General features: G+C 37.8%; 1 protein-coding gene across 1 annotated transcript in view; it reads right to left on the bottom strand.

Moving 5' to 3' along the window:
- SH3RF2 (SH3 domain containing ring finger 2) overlaps window positions 1-17,696 on the bottom strand; it is an 89,042-nt gene that overhangs the window by 40,413 nt on the left and 30,933 nt on the right. Inside the window, exons 2-4 of the mRNA XM_070933943.1 lie at window positions 12,948-13,217; window positions 8,451-8,546; window positions 6,195-6,521 (exon numbers count right to left, since the gene is read on the bottom strand). Of these exons, the coding sequence (XP_070790044.1) occupies window positions 6,195-6,521; window positions 8,451-8,546; window positions 12,948-13,217 (693 nt within the window). The remainder of the gene's footprint in view (window positions 1-6,194; window positions 6,522-8,450; window positions 8,547-12,947; window positions 13,218-17,696) is intronic.

The following is a 17,696-nucleotide window of genomic DNA, read 5'->3' as shown; positions in this document are numbered from 1 at the left end:
CCAATTTCAGTATACCAGAAGGAATTATTTATATTATAATGACAAGATATAGGGAAATAGAAATAGCTATTGTAGTGGAATATGGTGTCGATTCCAAGAAGGGAGGGGCTGAATTCCAGAGGACCAAGACTGATCTCTTGATTGTGAGAAAGAGAATTAAGAGCCTTCCTCCCCAGAGATTCTCAGAGTATATCTTGAATGCTGCAAGCAATTGCTGTAGTTTTGCAAGATAGTTCAAGAACAACAAAGGAAACTGCTCTGAAGTAACTTTACGTCTTTCTTGGTTTTGGGGTTCTGACATTATTTCCATAAATATAAATAGATGTATTAGATATTTTCATAACTCTAATAGCCAAAATATACACAAACAAAAATATATGCCTTGAAACTAAAGGCAACGTCTATATAATCAAGCTAAAAAGGAAACAAAATGACCAGCACACATCCTCTCCACCAGCCCACACCCAGAGAAGCAGGGATTAACACCAGACAAACAATCAAGCAGAGAATATTACCCTAATTAAGGAACTACTAAGGAGAAAACCACACCCCCCACCAACATTGGCAGGGCAAGCCACTGTAAACAAGGAGCAAACCCCACATTCACTCACACTGATAATGTTACCTAGTTGGGTAATAAAGCACTGGCAAGCAAACAACAAATCTTTGAGAGGACCAAGAACTTCACAGTTCAACTCTGAGCTACAGAGTTCTATTAGGATCTTTATATTGAATCATTTGGCATGATTAATCTTGGAAATGATGTAAGTTACTGTTTGCATTTAAATAGTTTGCATCAAGATTAGCACAGCATAAAACTACAAGCTGCAGTTGAAAAACAACAGGGAAATAGTTGAAAATTATCAGAGAGATAACCGGTTAATATATGAAGGATATAAAAACAGGCAAACAATGCGAGCATAAGCAAGGATATATACACTATATATGCAAGTGAAAAGTCCTGTGTTCTACAGATGGCATGTATCCCTATCTTATTTTAATTGCTTGGAATATAGGAGGAAGAATTATTTTAAAGGTTCGGGGGAAGTTAAGGTGCAATCTAATGTATACAGTTCACCCCTTAAACCCTACAATCTTCCCAATTGGGATAATTATATATTGCCTCTTAATCCCTCCATCTCAAAAAACAAAACAAAACAAAACAAAACAAAACAAGGACTTGGAGCTTGCAAATTCCGATGATGTTCTGATGTCATTTCTTACATTCTCAACAGCCTCTAGCTGTAAGAAAATGTTGTGCCTTTATGCCGACTCTACAAGGAGCCTTAGAATATTATTTGTTTTCAGTAATGAGCTAACTTTCATTCTCTATTACTTGATTTGTTAATATATCTTATATTAAGTATAAGTCTATTTACTATTTACCCTAAGCAATACTCATTTATGGATTGGGAGTGATGGCTAATTAAAAGGATTCATTTCCACTTTAAAGGACAAATGTTATTTTTAGGCAATGGTTGAGGGAACTGTTCTGAAACAACTGAGGGACAGAACATCTGGCTAACCTATTGCAGATGACTCAAATTCTACTAGTGTATCCAGATCTGCCTTCTGTGGCAACATACAGAAGCAACATTTGTGTAGCAACATTTAACCAGGCAATCACCACTCAATGTGGAGTTCCACTCAGTGGTAACTACCGTATCTATCTTCCTTCCATCCTTAATGGGCAATCTACTTGCTACTTGTACCCTCCAATCCTTCTTCCTCAACTCCTGGAAATAATCCCTTCAATCTCCACAGGTTCCACTTTTTAAGCAAAAGAATGCTCCGGAGTTGTCCTGGAACTTACGTTTTGGAAAATAGAAAAGATCAAATAGACCAATAAAGCAATGAAAGTCTGAGGTCAATTGAGTTTGACCCTTGCTAACAATATGAAGTGGTTTGCCACTGTTCCCTTACAGGGTTTATTTTTCTCCAGCTTCTCACTTTAATTGACTCTTTGGGGTTTTCTGCTAATTTCTGAACTAGGGTTGCCAGGTCTGCTTCCAAAAAATAGCGGACAAGGTGGGGGGGGGGGGGTTTAAGTAGTAAAAGAATAAAAAAAAATTACAATTAAATTATATATTTTCTTACAAACATTTTAACACGTATTAAAATAATCACTTCAAAACTTTACTTAAAATTCAAAACATCAAATATATTATAATAATATGTAAAATATTAAATTACATTTTACTTTGCTGTCATGTGTATTTTTTATTTGACTGAGCAGCTTTGATCAATTCTTTGTGTTTAAGGAATAATTCTTTAATTTCAGTACAACATTGAGAAATATTAAAAAATATACAAAGTTCATTTCAAACTGATACAAGCAGTTGGTTACGTTCATCAGTCCACAAATTTCCCATGACGCTGAAAATTCGTTCAACGTTTGCATTTGATACCGGAATTGATGCACAATACTGGAACAGTTTCAGTAAACTTGGAGCTGGCTCTTTCTTGAAAAAGTACGTCCACTTATCAAGGGATGAATCGCCCTGTAGATGAACATAAACTTCTTCTAAGGCAGAAATTTCATCGAAGAGAGTGTTGGGTGGAAGTTCTTCTCGCCATGGTGATAATAACCAGATGTTTGTCATTTCTTCTAAAGTTGGAGGATTATTGCGATCAATTAGATTGAAACAATTTAGCATCTCATATACTGAATCGGTGAAATTATACCACTTTTCTAGGTATGCAATGGCTCTTTGATACACGTTGATGGCTTCTTTCTTGAACTTTTGCACGGCATTCTCAGGCAAATGTTTTTTTACGTAAGGCAAATAAAACTTTCATTCCAAAAAACTGCTCATTGGATTTTTTTTGCAAAGAATCACACAGCTTACACATGATAATGTGAAGATCACATGCAAGAATTTTCTTGCTTTCCAGCTTCAATAGGGTGTCTTGCATTATTGACATGAAGTGCGTGAAATATAGATACAATTCTGAAATTGTTGGTTCATCGTCCTTTGCAAGTTCATTTTCCTGATCCGAAATAAGGTTCCAGATAACCTTATGGCACTCATCAGATCCAAGAGAAATAAAATACGATTTTAGAGGTATCCAGTTTAAAAGAAGTCTTTCGACGGCTTTAAACAAACTTAACCAACGTGTTGGAACATGGCGCAAAACTTCATGGAATTCTGACTCGCAAAACTCAAAAAATGATTTCAACTCTTCTCATTTCTTCGCAGAATTCGAAAATTCGGCAAAAATCTTCAGCACTACATTTTCGATATCAAAAGATAACTGCTTTAATGCATTTTTTGCACTGTTGTGTAAAATGTGATTATTGCAATGAGCATTCGATCTTTGTCTCATTCTAACTTATGAAAAAAAAGACAAAACGCGATTCTCCTATCCTTATTCTCTTAGACTGTACAGCTTTAGATTACGTACCATTTCATCATAAAGCTTTTGAATAAAAAAAATGTCCACTATTTTGTGAAAAAAAATAGTGAACATAATGTGAAAAAAGTGGACTGTCCGCTCAAATAGTGGACACCTGGCAACCCTATCTGAACAAATCTGAACATAGATCACATTAGTCAAGTCTGGTTAAGTGCAGCTAACAGATCTGACAAATATTTCAGGCCATACTGGATTGGCTTGTTTCAAAGATCTTTTCTGTCTCTTTCTGCTGAGAGAAAGAGTATATATCTTGCTGAGTAACAAATATGCAGGAAAAAAGGAAATAGTCCTTAATTTTTGTTCCTCCCTGACTCGGTAGTGGTTTTAAAGACTCATGAGACAGAGGAGCAAAGAAACTACCTTATTTTGGAAGAGACTTTGTGTCTTAAAGACAGGCTTAATGCTAGTGATTTACTTCTCCACATTTTACTGCTTGGTTTGATATAGATCTCAACACTCTTTAATCTTCATTAACATTGCTTGCTGGTTTTAAGAATTAAATCTCAGTGCTGATGCAGAAGAATGAGTAACCCTTGGGTTTGTTAATGTCACTGTACATAGTCAAGTAAACTTTATATGTAGCTCCAAAAAAGTGAGCTGGTTCTGCAAGACTTAGAGAATATGTACGTGCAAAATAGTATGTATAAAATACTATTTTGCTATTTTCAGTGGTATTCTGTGGCCTGTTAAAGTTTTGTAGAGTTGGAAGGATAAACAAGTAGTAAAAATTCAGAATTCAGAACAATCTTAGTCGTTTGTAATATTGGCCTTTTTAAATAAAATTCCAAATTAGAAACATAATAGTTGGTACCATTGACAAATGGCTCTTTCAGCCAGAAGATACTAATGCTTTAGCTGATCATTGTCCCTGAACATAGGGAGGGAGCCTGGAGATTATAGGCATTAGCTATAAACCATCATGAAAAAATAATGATATATATTCTGTGACATCACAATGCAAACTCCAGACATTCATTTATTGCATGCAAAAACCTACATCATTGTAACACTATAATGCATGTTTTGTCATGTGTCCCCTCCCTTTTTTACAGGTGCACATTGTTGGCATTTGTGTAAGCCACACATATATCACATAAGATTTTTTTCTATTAGCCTGCTCTGGGTTAAGTAATTGTTTATTTGGGAAACTGAATCTGGGATCCTCTTTCCAAATAGATGATTAATGCTTTCAAAACTAGCCATGCCTATCATTCTTTAGACTATAATCCATGAACCCAAGCAAAGGCATGGGAATGACCCACATGGTCCCATCTCATCACTGCAGCTTTTCAAGACCACCAATCCTATTCTTATGCAATTCCTAAAATGAATTAGGTAATTTTAGTATATAATGTGCTGATTCAGTGACCTAAGAACTAAGCAGATGGGTAATATAATGATTTAGTACATTTATCCAAAGAAATAAGCACATGATATGCTGATAGGTTATATTGACCAGTACTTTTTATTAGGACACAAGAAATTAATTTTATAAACTCAGGAGATTGCCTTGTAAATTATCTGATTTTATATAGCTTGTACAAAATTTCTTGATTAAGTTGAAAAATAGCACATATAGTTATGAAAAATATAGCACCATATACAATAACTTTTCAAGTTTTCAAATGAATAAAAACCATTCCTTGCAATACAAGATTTACTTAGGTGAGCTAAAGATAACACACACCAAAACCTTCTTAGTAGTAGTATCTATTCTCTAGAATAGAGAAGATTAAACCTCTTGCAGCCAATCGCCATGACCGCACAGCAGTGATAGGACATCAAAGTATATATTTGCAATCACTGTCCTATAGGGCATATCAGACACTAATAAACCTGTTCATTTTGTTGCAGATTTCTGACATTTACAATACTTGGATTTTTTCCCTGCAGAAAATCATAAAATTATGCACTCATTATTTATCAGTTTGCAGATAAATTTTTGTGCTACTGCTAGGGGCATAAGGGCCCAAACCACCAAAAAAGGACAGAGGGTTGTAGATTAGATGTAGAGGGCCCTCTTCTGCTCTAGAAAGTACTGTCCTGACTGTTTAGTCCACCAATAGATGATGATCTGTATTGGCATTTCATTTTCATTTTCAATTTTCCATTCATTGAAAAAAAAATCTTTGGTTTTGCTTTTTGGCTTTATTAAACTATGTGACTTCATTTCAATCAATTTCATTGCCTTTTTGTTTACAATGTCACACACTTTAAATTGGAAAAAATGCTCACAAGTTTTACGGATGAAAAATAAACTTGATGCATAAACTTTGGTGAAGACTAAATTAAACTACAACAATGAACTATGTCCAGGGCCTCATTTGAGATAATCTGATGAGTTGGCCCCAGCTTCTTTCATCTGTTGCACAGCAGAGCATGAGAAATAATTTTTTAAGAAACCAGAATTAATCCCTCCTTCCATGGCAGATAAAGTTTGCTTTTCAATTTGCTGCCTGGTAAGCAAAACCACATCCTTAGAGTGCCTACTCTTAAACTAAGTTTACTTTATTGTCATTGCATCTCGTACAATGAAATTAAATGCCATCTTCAGTGTACATTATAACTATAAAAATAAAACACAAACACACATACTTCACATTCTATACAATTGAATTGAAACCTGATATTGCATTAGTATTGCACTACTATACAGTAGAATTCAATATAGTTACTGCCCTGGGAGCAACATGCAATAGAGATAATGGGGGGTGGGGGGTGGGAAAGAAAGAACAAAATCATGAAAGAAAAGGAAAAAAAAACCCCAATGCATTTACCTGGTCTGGTATGTTATATGGGGCTTCTAATTTCTCTTGGTGCTTTGCAGTCACGCAAGGGTTGCTAGAACTGATGAGCACAGGAGAGCTGATATCCAAAGTCTGCCTTCCTGTAGGTGAATGGACCATCCTGTTGAGGGTGTTGAGGGCAGTTGTAATAGAGAACTGTCTCATAGTCTTCCTTCTAGATTCAGATCCTTTGCAGAAAGTGGGCGACTCTACACCTTTTGATCTAGGTAAGAACCTTTGTAAAGGAGAAGGACATTTCAGGGGAGAAGACTGGTAACTTTTGCTCCTCTGAAGAAGTTGCTGTGCTGTTGTATTTGGCTGGAAAAGAAACAGGAGGGAGAAAAGAGATGTGACTTTGTTGATAGCAAGATTTTAAGTTGCAGAAGTGAAACTCCAGGAACGGCTTGAATAGATATCTCTGGCAACATGCTAACTTGTGTGTGGAATTGCATTACTGACTGGGTCTACAAATGGCGCCAAGTCAATGCTTATTTAACAATCTTATTGATGTTTTACCAAATTTGCAAAGCCATTCAACTCTCTAGTGACGCTGAGTGGCATACAATAGTTTAAAAAACTGAATTAACAGTAATAATAAAAGGAGGATAGTGAAACACTCAGGAAGAATAAAACTAACACCCTCTTAATGAATAGCATTCTCAGAAAGTGCCACCATACAATTTAACTCAGAGTGTTTGAGGGCTAGTTTGAATGAGGCCAAGGGGCGGGGGGGGGGAGACATACAAATCTGGGGTGTGTCTGTTGCTGTTTCATTGAACAGGAGAACAGAGAAAGATCACATTCTAAGGTCCATCAGGTGGCAGAGTTTAATCTATGGGACCTGAAACATATCAATTCTGTTGAAATGAACAGGACGGGCAAAAATGTAGGAGACAGACAGATGGTTTCTTGATAATGAGTTCTTATGACCTGAAGGTGACACCCAGCACCTTGAAATGTACCTGTAAGCTTACAGGTGACCACTGTAGTCATACAACAGAAATGTGCACATGGATGTACCATCACGTGCTTATGGTGGACCACCTGCAGCTTCTGAATGGCTTTCAAAGATAGCCCGACACTGTATGGAAGGCTTCCCAGTCCAGAAACAGGCAATTGTGGAAAAGATAAATCAGTATGAAGGCCTTCCTGGCTACTATTACCTATGCTTCAGCAGCAGCTGTAAATTCAGGAAAACTCCCAAATGGTGCATTAACTTTGAATAGAGAAGTGGAAGCCCTTTCGGAATTAAAGATAGCAAAGTTCTGTGTAATCCTAAAATCCACAGCCATTCAATTTTATTAGTGGTGAGCTTCAGTCTGTCTACAAACACACACTTACAGACACATACATATTCCCTGTTGAGTCCACTATTACCAGCCTTAGCTCCTTTAGTAACCTTGGCTATACACAGAATAAGAGCTGAGGTGGTGCAGTGGTTAGAGTGCAGTACTGCAGGCTACTTCAGATGACTGATAGCTGCAGTTCAGCAGTTCAAATCTCACTGGCTCAAGGTTGACTCAGCCTTCCATCCTTCCGAGGTGAGTAAAATGGGGACCCAGACTGTTGGGGGCAATACGCTGACTCTGTAAAACCACTTAGAGAGGGCTGTAAAAGCACAATGAAGCAGTATATAAGTCTAAGTGCTATTGCTTTTGCCATACTCTAAACCAGGGGTGTCAAACTGGTGGCCCACAGGCCGGATACGTCACATGCAGGCCACACCAGTGTGGGTTACTAGTTCAGGCGAACCGGTAGTAGCGGTGGTGGGAAATGCACGTGCAGCGGTGGCGGTGGTGGGAGGCACATCTGTGCATGTGCAGAAGTGGTGCACCTGAGCGAAGCGAGAGCACGTACGCATGCGAACCGGTAGGAAAGGTAAGTGAAACCCACCCCTGGGCCACACCCACCCCAGCTTCACAAAGGGGAAAAATGTTGCGATGTCAGGTGATCGCAATGTGACTCTGCAAGTTTGACATTCATGCCCTAAACTTTTAAAGGCAAGATTATTTTGTCCCACTCACTACTTCCAATTCCTGACTAGAGAGGCTTCCGATTGCTCTTAATTTTCTGTTGTCTGACAATTGATGGGTATGTTAGCTTGCTTTAAACAAGCATCTGATGGATTCCAAGGAGAGCTTTTTCTCTTCTCAAGACTGAAAGTGCAAGCCATGATCAAATGTACTGACCAGGAACATGGTGCAGTGTGGGTGTATATTCATAGAACGTTCAATAAATTGTTCTTACCTCCACAAACAAGATGGGAAAAATTCCTGTTCTGTCACCCAACTTTCCTTCTGCCCAATTCTCATCCATTCGACTGATCATAGTGATTACATCACCCTGAAAGATAATAATCATAGACACTAACCAGGGTAGTTGTTTATGCTTGATAGCATTCTAACATATATGCATAAAGTGAAAGAATATTTGAGCATTTCAGCACATCTTATGCCTCAATATTTTACATTAACAAGACAGATTTGGGGGTGGGGAGGTGAAGGTTCATTGTGGGTTGATTTCCAAACATTTTGTTATCTGGTTAGGTAACATCTTCAGTAGAGTTTAGGGGATGTCACTGTCAGTGTTCTTCTGTTTATAAGGGCTTCAGGTGTGGGTATGTCAAGCAGGGTGGATTTGATTTAAATCGAGTCGATTTAAATCATGATTTAAATCATGATTTAAATCACTAGTAAAAAGACTTGATTTAAATCAACTTGATTTAAATCATAATTTTTAAAGAGCAACTGTCATCTCTGCTACTCCTTTGACCCATTGTTGACTCACAGATAGTCCCAGTGTTGCAGAATATATAGCCTTGTGCTACATAACTAAACTCCATTTCATGCTGAATAAACTAAATTATTTATGTATCTTAAATAGAAAACTATCTTACGATAGATTTTACCCCCAGTTTTTTATTAAAATAAATTCAATAAAAATCAACAAAATCTGATTTAAATCAAAAAAATCCGATTTAAACAAAAAAAAATCTGATTTTTTTGATTTTTTTAAAAAAAATCATTGATTTTTATCCACCCTGATGTCAAGTGAGGGTCTTGTAATGGGTTAGGTGTGAGTCATCAGTGGGAGACTTGGGATGGATCTTGTGCTGTCTCTGGTTGGCTATGCAGCTGATTTGGATTTTGAAGGGTTTATAGATAGATTTAGCTGTCAGCTGAATGAATGGAAAATGAATACAAGGAAAGATGGTGATGCAGAAGCTACTTGGATGTGAGTAAAAAGTTTGTGGGATAGAGTGCTGTAGAAGTATGTGGAGTTATTCTATGGGAAACGGGACAAAGGTTGCATGGTGATATGAAGTAAAAGAAAATGATTAATATGATTAACAAAAAATGAGAATGAAGGAAAGATATCACATGCACACATACTCAAAGACAGACACAGAGAGAGATTTTAATCAGAGAAAAAAAGGAATAGTTAAGATTCAAAGATACAGAGAAAATGCACAATGATTATGAGGAAAATTAAAACAAATATTTTTGAAATGCGTGAGGAAGTCTAAACCAAGATGTTTATCAGAAGGTAAGGAAAAAGTGATAAAATGATTTGTGATGAAGCTGAAGTGAGTTGAATAGTACTGAAAGGACTATTGTAGAGATTTGTATGAGATCAATTTATACGTTGAAAGGGTAGAACTGAAATAAATGAAATCCATATTAATATTTCAGACAAAAATGTTGGAAAGGATGTCATACAGGTAGTCTTCCACATATGACCACAATTGAGCCCAAAATTTGTGTAGCTAAGCAAGACATTTGTTAAGTAAGATTTGCCTCATTTTACAACCTTTCTTGCCACAGTTGTTAAGCGAATCACTGCAATTGTTAAGTTAGTAACATGGGTTGTTAAATGAATCTGGCTTCCCCATTGACTTTGCTTGTCAGAAGGTTGCATAGGTGACCATAAGACCTGGTGACAGTGCAACTGTCCTAAATATGAGTCAGTTGCTGAGCGTCTGAATTTTGATGACATGAACATGGGAAGGCTGCAACAGTCGTAAATGTGAAAAACGGACATAAATCATAATTTAGTGCCATTTTTTTCAGTGGCGTTGTAACTTCGTACGGTCACTAAATGAACTGTTGTAAGTCAAGGACTACCTGTATTGTGAGAGGTGAAAAAAATTGTAAGGCTGCAGGTAGAAATAGTGTAACTGGAATATGCTAAAATACAGATATTATGCTTGTGGAATAGATGTGTGATTTGTTAAATGTGCATGTGAAGACTGTTATCTTCTGAAAATTGATAGTATGGCAACATTTTTTACTAATAAACCTTGGCAGTGGCAGGGCAAACCACTTTTCTTTGCCTACCAATCTGTCCTCAGCCTGAAGAGGTGGTAATACATTTCCTTCTTTTGTTCAAATGACAAGAGCTTTACATGAAAACCCCAAATCCCAGCATTCTAATAGAGGTGTAGAAAAGCAGATGAGCTTTGTCTCCAGCAACGTTTTTAAAAAAGGAAAAGACCTTGAACCAGATGGCATGCAATCCAGACAATGTTTGCAGTGAGCAAAATAAATTGCCTCTCTCTGTGATTCCTCATTGTGCATGCAGTGATGTAGAAAGACTCTTTTTTTAAAAGTGTTCATATTGAGGAAACGAGCAGCAGTGAAAGCTGGTACTCACAGCTGGCTCTTTCAGGTCTCAGGCAATGATCACAACTGGCTGTTTAGAACCATGTTCCTGTAGTTCTCTCACAAGCCAGCTCCACTGTATTCTCAATGTAGTAATACAGGAACATGCTTAAATGTAGCCTGGTCTCATTATTCACTTTGCCCACCTCCCCATCTGAAATAGAAATCTTGCTCCTCCTTTCTTTTTGGGCACATTGTTATTCTACCTTGCAATGTGCATCTTTTGTCGGCTCCCTGATGCTATAAGGGAGTCATGCTTAGGTGGCCATATTATTTCATGCTTATTATGAGCAATGGAACAACAGAGATATTCACAGGATAAATATAGTGTGCTTTAGGGGGATGGAATTGAGGATTCTATGATGCCTAGGTATTCTGTTTTTTTCACTGGCAATTTATAGCATCTTCTAGCATAACCCAACCATGACTTTGGCAATAAAAAGCCTGCCTCCGTTACTGTTCTATCAGCACAGAGATAGTTGGATGGTACTACAAGATGCTAGAAATCACTAGCATCTGTTTTCTGATGTACACTGTAAACCATTTTCCTTCAAAGTTTCATTCGATACATTGCTTGCAAGGCTCTTATGTTCACTATGCTGAAACCTATACCATTACTGTATATTATCAACATGAAATCTACCCAGGCTATGATATTACAAAGCTAAAGATCAAGCTAAATCTAATGTGGTAAATATAAATTGCTGGCAAGGAGCAGTTGGCTACAGTTATGGTTATATTTAATTATTTAGATTGGAAGTGAATGGCATTTGATATACAGAGAGGCAGTCATGTCATTCATTTGCATCACAGAGTTGGCCAGTGGGCTGCTGCAGGATGACAATCAGCATTTCTGCACCAGCAATTTATAGTGTCATCCAACCATTGCTGTGGCAATATATCACAGCTGCAGACAGGTTTCATCTCACTACAGCAATAGTTTGGGTGGCACAATAAATCATCAGTGTGAAAAGTTCCTGTCTCTGCAAACTGGTTTGCCAAATGTAGTAGAATCTGTTTACCAATCTCTGTAAGAAATATAGAAGGAAAAAACTAGAGTGGGAATTAACAAAGAATAGCTTAAGAAAACTATTACAAGAATGAAGAGATGAATATAACACATTGGGGACATGATGATGATGATGATAGTTATGCGAGGAGAAGAAATCTTAAGATTTGAGAGCTTTCAGGAAGGAAATTCACTTGGGTCCCTTCTTAGCACATTTAATGAGAGAAAACAATAGCAAAATATGCTATATATTCCTCATATATCTTGTGTCCCTACAGAAACATGGAAATAGCACCCTGTTCCTACTGCCTACTGATGCCTGATCAAAGAAGAAAGATCCCAGGTAGCAGGAATGGATAGAGCTGTGACACATAAAAGTGGTAGGTCTATTGAAGAGATTTGTTTGATGGTTCACCCCTGTGGAGGAAAATACTCAACTGACAGAACTGTTTTATTTTATTGTCTCCTACTTTGGGTTTACTTGAAATGAAAAGTGGACTTTGCTTCAAAATAAATAAATACTTAGAGACACAGTTACCAAAAATGTAGCTCACCATTACTGTACACCAGGGGTGTCAACTCGATTTCATTGAGGGCCACACCAGAGTTGTGTTTGACTTCGGGGGGCTGGGGTGGGTGTGGTCAGCTCGACATCACTTGTGTCATGGGCGAGTGCTCTGCCAGTGAAAATGGGCTCCCAATCTCCATTTTTGGCTGGGACGGCCTCCCGAGCTCCATTTTCACTGGCAGAGGCTTGCAGGAGGCTGTCCCAGCCGAAAACGGAGATTGGGAGCCCGTTTTCACTGGCAGAGGTACTGCGGGCCAGTCCTTCACTGTTTCCAGAGTGGCCTTGTGGGCCAGATCTAAGCATCCGTGGATCAGATCTGGCCTGTGGGCCTTGAGTTTGACACCTCTGCTGTACACCTTAAAATCTAAGAAAGGATTGAGGAAGTAGGCATGTCCCCTATACTGATTCATTTCAATTTTTTTCCATATCATCAAATACATGTCTTAAGTGTAACTGGACATTCTTAAATTAGTTTTTCAGTTTTGCTGGCTGGGTGCTGGACTTACTTTATGAAAAGACAGGCAATCTGGTTTTTCATTTTTATTCTTGGACTTCAGATTAAAATTATATAGTGCTCGACACAGTGGTGGCGGCTGCGGCAACTGTTTGATAATTTGCACAGCGTTTGTAGGAAAAACTCCGCTGACCCTATTGATTTCTCCTAGGTACCAGTTTTCATCCAGCTGACGGTACAATGTAATGATGTCTCCTTTGTTGAATCTCAGTTCTCCAGGATTTTGTCCTCTGTAGCTGTATAAGGCTTTAGCTCGGGGAACCTTCATACAAAAGAAAATGAGAAATGAGTCAGTTTATAAGAAAGTCCTCTAATGGTAACAGGGTAACGTATTTCCAAACAGGACTGAAGCTTTAATTTCACTCAGTAGAAAAGTTTAATACCCGTTTCTCTTTCTCGCCACTGTGATCGTTGGAAGTTAAAATGTCTAAACTGAATTATGCCATAACATTTTTCTGGGTTCAATATTTTATTTCTCCGTCTCCAAGAATTTAAATAATAACAAAGTAAAGAGGAACGGGAGGGAGAAAAGGCATAGAGGTCAGTACAATACTAAAACATTTTCTAGTGGGTAGGAATTACTGGGAAGGACGGGAAATTTTAATCTTGGTGCTGCAAGCTCTGCACTTTTAGTTGAAGGCTATGACTGTTCTTGTTGATTCACAGCCTTTGCATACTACTTTGCACACACCAAGGGCCAAATAAAAGCCACCAGCTTTCCTGTTTATTATGTAGAACTTGAGTATTCTTTCTGATGCTTTCTAGTGCACACAGAGCTTCCTTCCATGGAAGTGAAATTTTTGTGAAGGGAGGGCATATCCTACTGAACTGAAGGCTTCTTGATTGCAAAGGATGCTTAGGGTAGAGCACCAAAGCTAATTGTTTCAATTCAAATCAAGAATTCAATTTCTTATAGCAGCACTAAAAGGAGATTTGGCAGTAACAAAGTCTGCCAGATAAGACAGATCAAAACAAATCAGACTTTCTTTTTTTGGAAACACCTGCTAGCTACAATACAACAACTTCTAAAGTAAACCTCTCTGGAGAAGGAGAGTGCCTGCAATCAGCATACAAGCTTGGCTGTCCTTTCCTCCTGAAACTCACTTGTCTTCATTTGCGGATGCTGTTTCCAAGAAATTCTGTAAGAATACAGTAACTAAAATCTGCTGCCTAGACTTCAGACATGGGGTGAAGTGTGAGATGTAGTTGCTAATGCCTATTCCCAGCTTTAAAAGGGCTAAGTTTGTTCAGTTGGGTTACTGAAATTTCATTCTTCTCAGATGCATCTGCTGATACAAGAAGACCTTCCCAAGGCTGTTTAATTCTGAGCATCAGCTGAAAAAGCCATGGGCATTCTGGCTAACTTGTTTTCTAGAAGTTCTCTATGAGCATTTGCAGAAAGAGAATGCTGGCCACTAAGTACCAGAGGGACAGCGCTTCAGTCTTGTCAGGTCTACCTTCTTTTTACTAGAAGCTGGTCAAAAAATAATGACATGGGCAGGGTGGTTAATATCAGCTGCACCTCATAAGCCTTACAATGGGATGGCCTGCAGAAGCAAGTTGAAAATATACAATTCAGAAAACCCCTTAAGGGCAAACGAAGTGGAAAACAACACAGTATCTTTTGATTGGTGGTTGTAAGAAGTGTCTGCCTGGACACAACCAGAGGAAAGGGCTAACACAGAAAAAAACCCAGTCTCTAAAAGAAGTTGCACATGTCAGATTGGTTGAAACTTCAACTCCTAGAAACACAATATAGCCAAAGGTGAAATTCTGGCTGAAAATTTTGGCAGCTGTTGTTATCATAGTGACAGAACACTCAGTTGTTGAGAGCTGTGCCAGGCCGAACTCTGACATCCTGCCCCAACAGAATGCCTCTTAGTACAAACCATGGTTTCTTAGTATACACATATCTTACAACAGTACTTTGCAGCAGGTTAAAACAACTCTTTTCTTTATGAGTCAAATAAATTGCAGAACCAGCAGACAATCACAATGCTAATTTATCCTGTGGTCCAAATAGGTTTGCCACCTTTCTCCTCCCATAGATTTCATCTCCATATTAATATTCTAGGCACATGCTAAACCTTTAAAAGGCATTTTGTGCCCAGGAGCAGCCTAGACTGAATATATAGTCAGCTCTACTACACATGCCAAACTTCTCAACTCCCATGTTTCAGAGACCAGATTGTTATTCATGCCAAAGACAGCAGATGTGAATGTTTTGTGCTTTTTATAGCTTAAAAAACTTATATTTAGAAGGACCTCAGTTTAACCTGAACCTTTCTTAAAATTGGGAAATTGAAAGAAGAAAACCTGTGTTTAGCCCATACTAGCTGGTAAGGCTTTTAAAAATATATATATAGCCCCAACATATTTGAACCAGTTTTAAAATGTGGTTTATTCTCTCCACTGCCAGTCATCAGCATGGTTAAAAATCACACTTCTAACACAAGCAAAATGACATTTGGAAACAAAGAGACACATTTTGGAGAAAAGGGATGCCCATAAGGAGAAACAAAATATTTATTCTAATTCTCATTGTTGCATCATTTCCACATACGATGATGAATGCAGGAACACTCCATTTCCCAAGAGCAAATATCTTTTGTTTGGATGTAGTATACACATACTTTGGTTTCATTTGGCAATATCTTATTGGGATTATTGAACATGGATATTTTGAGAAATTCTTACTCAGCAGCTGTCCTATGGCATTCAGAGAGTACAGTTTGATGGGCATTGAAACTGAAGATGAATCAAATGTGTTTTTTAAAACATTCATACAGTTCTTCCCTTAAATATTCTCTGAGAGCCAATTTGGTCTAGTGATTAAGGTACCAGGTGAGAAAGCAGGAGATCATGAGTTCCATTCCTGCCTTAGCCATGAAAGCTGGCTGCGTGATCTGCAGTGAGTACTTCAGAGTTTGCTTGTCCACACACATACTTGGCTGTTATTTACAAGAATGTATACCTAGAGACATACACAAATGGTCTCTCTTTCCCTACGCTTACATAATCAATGACATCAGCCAATGTATGTAAGATTACCAGGTAACTCAACAGGCAGAGGAACCCACAGACAATTGAGAAGAAAAACAAATGGGAGGGGGAGGAGGACACACTAACTGAATAATTTTCTTGGCATACATGACTTAAATTACAATGAAAAACTGCAAAAAAAAAAAAAGGTACTTAGGCCTTTATGTATATGACTTTATGTTTTCCATCATCAGAAAGATGATCTTTCAACTGCAGTATTTTTCCAACAATGGCCATAGCACTTAGACTTATATACTGCTTTACAATGCTTTACAGCCCTCTCTAAGCAGTTTACAGAGTCAGCATATTGCTCCCAACAATTTGGGTCCTTATTTTACCCAACCTCAGAAGGATGGAAGGCTGAGTCAACCTTGAGCCTGGTGAGATTCAAACTGCCGAACTGCAGGCAGCTGGCAGTCAGCAGAAGTAGTTTGTAGTACTGCGTTCTAACCACTGCACCACCACGGCTTTTATCTTTATCTGGAAAATCTTTATTTTCAAGACTATATGCTAGTGATAATATAGAATTGATGGTTGACACGCTTTTCAAATTTCACTGCAGAAATGTATGAAGAATCAGATGACCTAAGGACCACAATGTAGATTGGAAAGGGCTGGCTTGAAGGCGATTGATGGAATCAGGGAGTAAATGAAATAACCTAAATCCAGGCTGACAAGTCTGCTGATGGACAAAGGTAAAGAAAGAAACAGACAATTTATATGATATACAATACACAGATTTTTGGATGAGGGTGGTTGCGGAAATAATCTAAAATTTTAGAAAAACCATACACAATTAAAAGCCAGACAATAAGTTAATTTAAGGCTGCGCCTAGTAGATGAAGGACATGAGGATAAATATAAAGACATGTCCTCCTGTTGTTGAATGTCGAGTAATCTTACGTGTACACCCTGTCTCTGGAAAAGAAAGTCAGATACCTTCTCTGTTCCTTTGGCTGACTTCGTTTTAGAATTCCTCTGCTGAGAAGGACAGAAGAAACCATGCTTACTCTTTCTTGAAGTTTTGCATGTTTGTAATCTAGGAGTTCTCTCAAACTTACCAATGCCTTCTTTTCTTTTCTTTTCTTTTTTCTTTTTTTATTTGTAAGCCACCCAGGTTGCTAAGGAGTTGGGCAGCAATTTACATTTGGATAGAAATAAAATAAAAGGCATGTGGGTGGAGCTGGCCATAACTTCAGAAAAGAAAGAAAGAAAGAAAGAAAGAAGCTGAGGAACCTGATATTTTAGCTTTGAGGCATCGACATCTGGAAGTTAAATAACTTATCATGTAAAATTGTGCACACAAAGCTCAGTATTATTAAAAGCGCTAAAATCATGAAAGAGCTTAAATCCGCAGCAACCAAAGCGTTTGGAAGTGCAGATCTGAAGCAAAATTAGCTTTTAGACTTAGATTCATTGTGCTATGCAAATAAAGCTTTCACACTGCTATATGATTGTAGAGCTAAGGTGCATATTTCCTAGCTTATTTTTGCTTTGGAAGTTTTAATGTAAACATTGTTTTATTTCTAGTAATTCATTAAGGATTACTAGAATAACAAGATGCAAAATCCATACCAGGAATGCTAATACTGTCTCTATTTTGGTTTAAGTCTGTTTTTTTCCCCCATGTTAACATGCTAAGAAAAACAAACTGCCAGCTAAACAGTTTTTTATCTCCAATTTGAAATGTGTAGAAATT

The sequence above is a fragment of the Pituophis catenifer genome, unplaced genomic scaffold (genome assembly GCF_029215685.1).
Source record: "Pituophis catenifer annectens isolate HBS135680 unplaced genomic scaffold, rPitCat1.0.hap2 SCAF_2, whole genome shotgun sequence".
NCBI lineage: Eukaryota > Metazoa > Chordata > Lepidosauria > Squamata > Colubridae > Pituophis > Pituophis catenifer.
This window is presented reverse-complemented; position numbering and strand designations above follow the sequence as displayed.